General features: G+C 45.6%; 1 protein-coding gene across 1 annotated transcript; it reads right to left on the reverse strand.

Annotated features, from left to right (window-relative positions):
• Nucleotides 1–1517: 1517 nt before the first annotated feature.
• LOC103985521 (ethylene-responsive transcription factor ERF011) lies at nucleotides 1518–2268 on the reverse strand. Its single transcript, XM_009403246.3, has one exon. The coding sequence runs from the start codon at nucleotides 2197–2199 to the stop codon at nucleotides 1621–1623; it is 579 nt and encodes a 192-aa protein (XP_009401521.2). The 5' UTR covers nucleotides 2200–2268; the 3' UTR covers nucleotides 1518–1620.
• Nucleotides 2269–2551: the final 283 nt, after the last annotated feature.

Here is a 2551-nt window from a genome sequence, read left to right on the forward strand (position 1 = left end):
GCTCCTTCTATTATGACTTAAATTTTGATAATAAAATTAATTAATAAATTTAATAAATTATGTGTTTTTGAGATAAATGATATAGAAAATACTTTGATCATAGACTCAAACTATAGAAGGGTTAAATATCGAGTAAAAGAGTTAGACGTTGTGTTGAAAGATTTTTGTGTCGAAAATTAGACGTCGAGCTAGAGGATTGACCAATATGTCTTATGGACTTGATGCTAGAGATTCGAACATCATATCAAATGGATTATATATCGCGTTAAAAAATTGGATGTCATGATGAAATTGATAGGTTGAAAGATTGAGCGATATACTAAAGTATAGTGTGATGTGTCGAAATTTCGAATAGACAATAAGATATCATGATATTATGATAAATGAGGATGAGCTAGTTGTGCTTTCCTTTCCGTTCTTTATATATATATATATATATATATATATATATATATATATTCAGAAAACCCAAATCTAACCTTATTTTGAGTTGCCTGAATCTAAAGAATACCTAATTATATGGAACGATTACTTTGGAGATGAGGAAGTTCGTTCTTAGGCAAACCGAGGTGCAATAACATGTCTTATCTCCCATGCAGAGGTGTCTATACGTCAATATATGACAGATATTGTAGATCCTCTCCTCATTGGAGGTGTAACATCATTGAAGAGAAGGTCATACATATTGAGATCCCCGCTTCCTTCTAATAGGATCCAGCTATGCCGTCACATCATACTGGATGTACTTGACAAGGCACATCTAGCTATGCCACCACGTCAAGGAACAAATCAGTGCACCCAGTTGTCGTATGATGTCCGTAAAGGCAATAGTTTTGGAAGATGGGTTGGACTCAGGTTGGGTTCGAGGACAAGGTATCGCACATCATCCAAACCATACATGCCAGGTAGAGTATCCACGGTTCCCTGATGCCTTGATTGGTGGAGATGGCCGGAAGTGCGCGATAAGCGTAGTACCTATACCTCGGCTGTCGCTCATCCACTAGGTGTTGGTGAGTCCCAACATAAGTCCAAGTTGCGACATCCTCATCCAGGTAGGTGCCCCGTTCCCACCCACAGCACCAACAAAAGAAGAAGTCACACGTCAGAGATTTGCAGCACACTTCGATGTGCCTGGTGCTACAGCAACGTGTTTAAAGGCCACAGCATCAGGGACCCGCCACATCAGACGGTCCATTATGTGCTTCGCTGTTGGGTTGGGCGCGCAGGTACGCCATCCCCCACAGACACATGCTGCTGCTACAGAGTAGCAACAGCGGCTATAGCTGATCATGTCCATTTGACCCTTCCTGCCTCTGGCTTTCTTCAAGCTCAATCTAAAGTCATGTACAGCGACATCTTATCCATCTCCTCTGACCCACCCAACCCTACCACCCTTGTTGTCTACACTCTTTAACATCGGCTTGGGATTTGGTCAACCACCTTAACCTTCATCCTTACACTTCTCTTGATGACGGACCAACAAAGAACAAACCAAGAAAGAAAAACACGAAAAAACGTAAAAGAAAGATAACTCTCGGTCTGAGCTAACCTTCATCATCGGCGAACAGGCCGACCAAAAGCTGATGAAGACTGAAGAACACATATACATAGACTAGTGTTCTAGTCCACATCAGAGCTCTCGGGGCTCGGCTGCTGATTGAGATCAGGGTTTTTAGCCGCCCGAGTTGGCTGCTGCTGCTGCTGCTGAAACTGAAGCCGGTGTTGATGGTGTTCCCTATGTGGTCGTTGCTGTTGCTGCTGCGGCGGCGTTGGTGACATGAGACCCATCCAGAGTGCGTCCACTCTTGCGCCCACCTCGGTGGCCTTCTTCCGAATCAACGCGGCCGACATGGGGGCGCCTCCGACCACCGGGTCATCAGAGAGGATCTCGTCGGGGAAGTTGAGTCTGGCGGAACGGCCCCTGAGGTAATAGACGGCGGTGTCGTAGGCCCTGGCGGCGGCCACCGCGGTGGAGTAGGACCCCAGCCAAATCCGCGATCGCTTGTTGGGCTCCCGTACCTCAGCTACCCACTTCCCCCACTTTCGCATCCTGACTCCTCTGTACGGCCTATCCTTACCGCCACCGCCTGCGCTCCCGACTGCCGCTGCCGCTGCCGCTGCCGCCCTTTTCCCGGCCGCTGGCGGCGACGGCTTTCTTGGTTTGTCGTTGGTGGAGGTGAAGCAGTACTGCCCCTCCATCCTTTCGCCCTTCGCTTCTCTCTCTCAACGCTACTAGTAGTTGCGATGGCCAAGAATTGAGGGGTGCAGGTTTTTGATGGACATAGCTAGAGTATTAATACAAATTAAACCTTTTAAGATTTATGATACTTCAATCAAAATTATCATGGTGTTAACATCATAATACAACATATTATGAATTTAAATTTCTTTATTTCGTCTTAATATCTTTCTCTAATCAGCTTAACCCATCTAAATAATAAAACATACATCAGAAAAGAAGCGTGTGGGTGCGATCTTTTGGTGACGAGAAAACGATACCTCCACTATGGTGACTGTTCCAGTGACGTATGACCTCACCAACTTAGCCCGG

The sequence above is a fragment of the Musa acuminata genome, chromosome BXJ2-5 (assembly GCF_036884655.1).
Source record: "Musa acuminata AAA Group cultivar baxijiao chromosome BXJ2-5, Cavendish_Baxijiao_AAA, whole genome shotgun sequence".
NCBI lineage: Eukaryota > Viridiplantae > Streptophyta > Magnoliopsida > Zingiberales > Musaceae > Musa > Musa acuminata.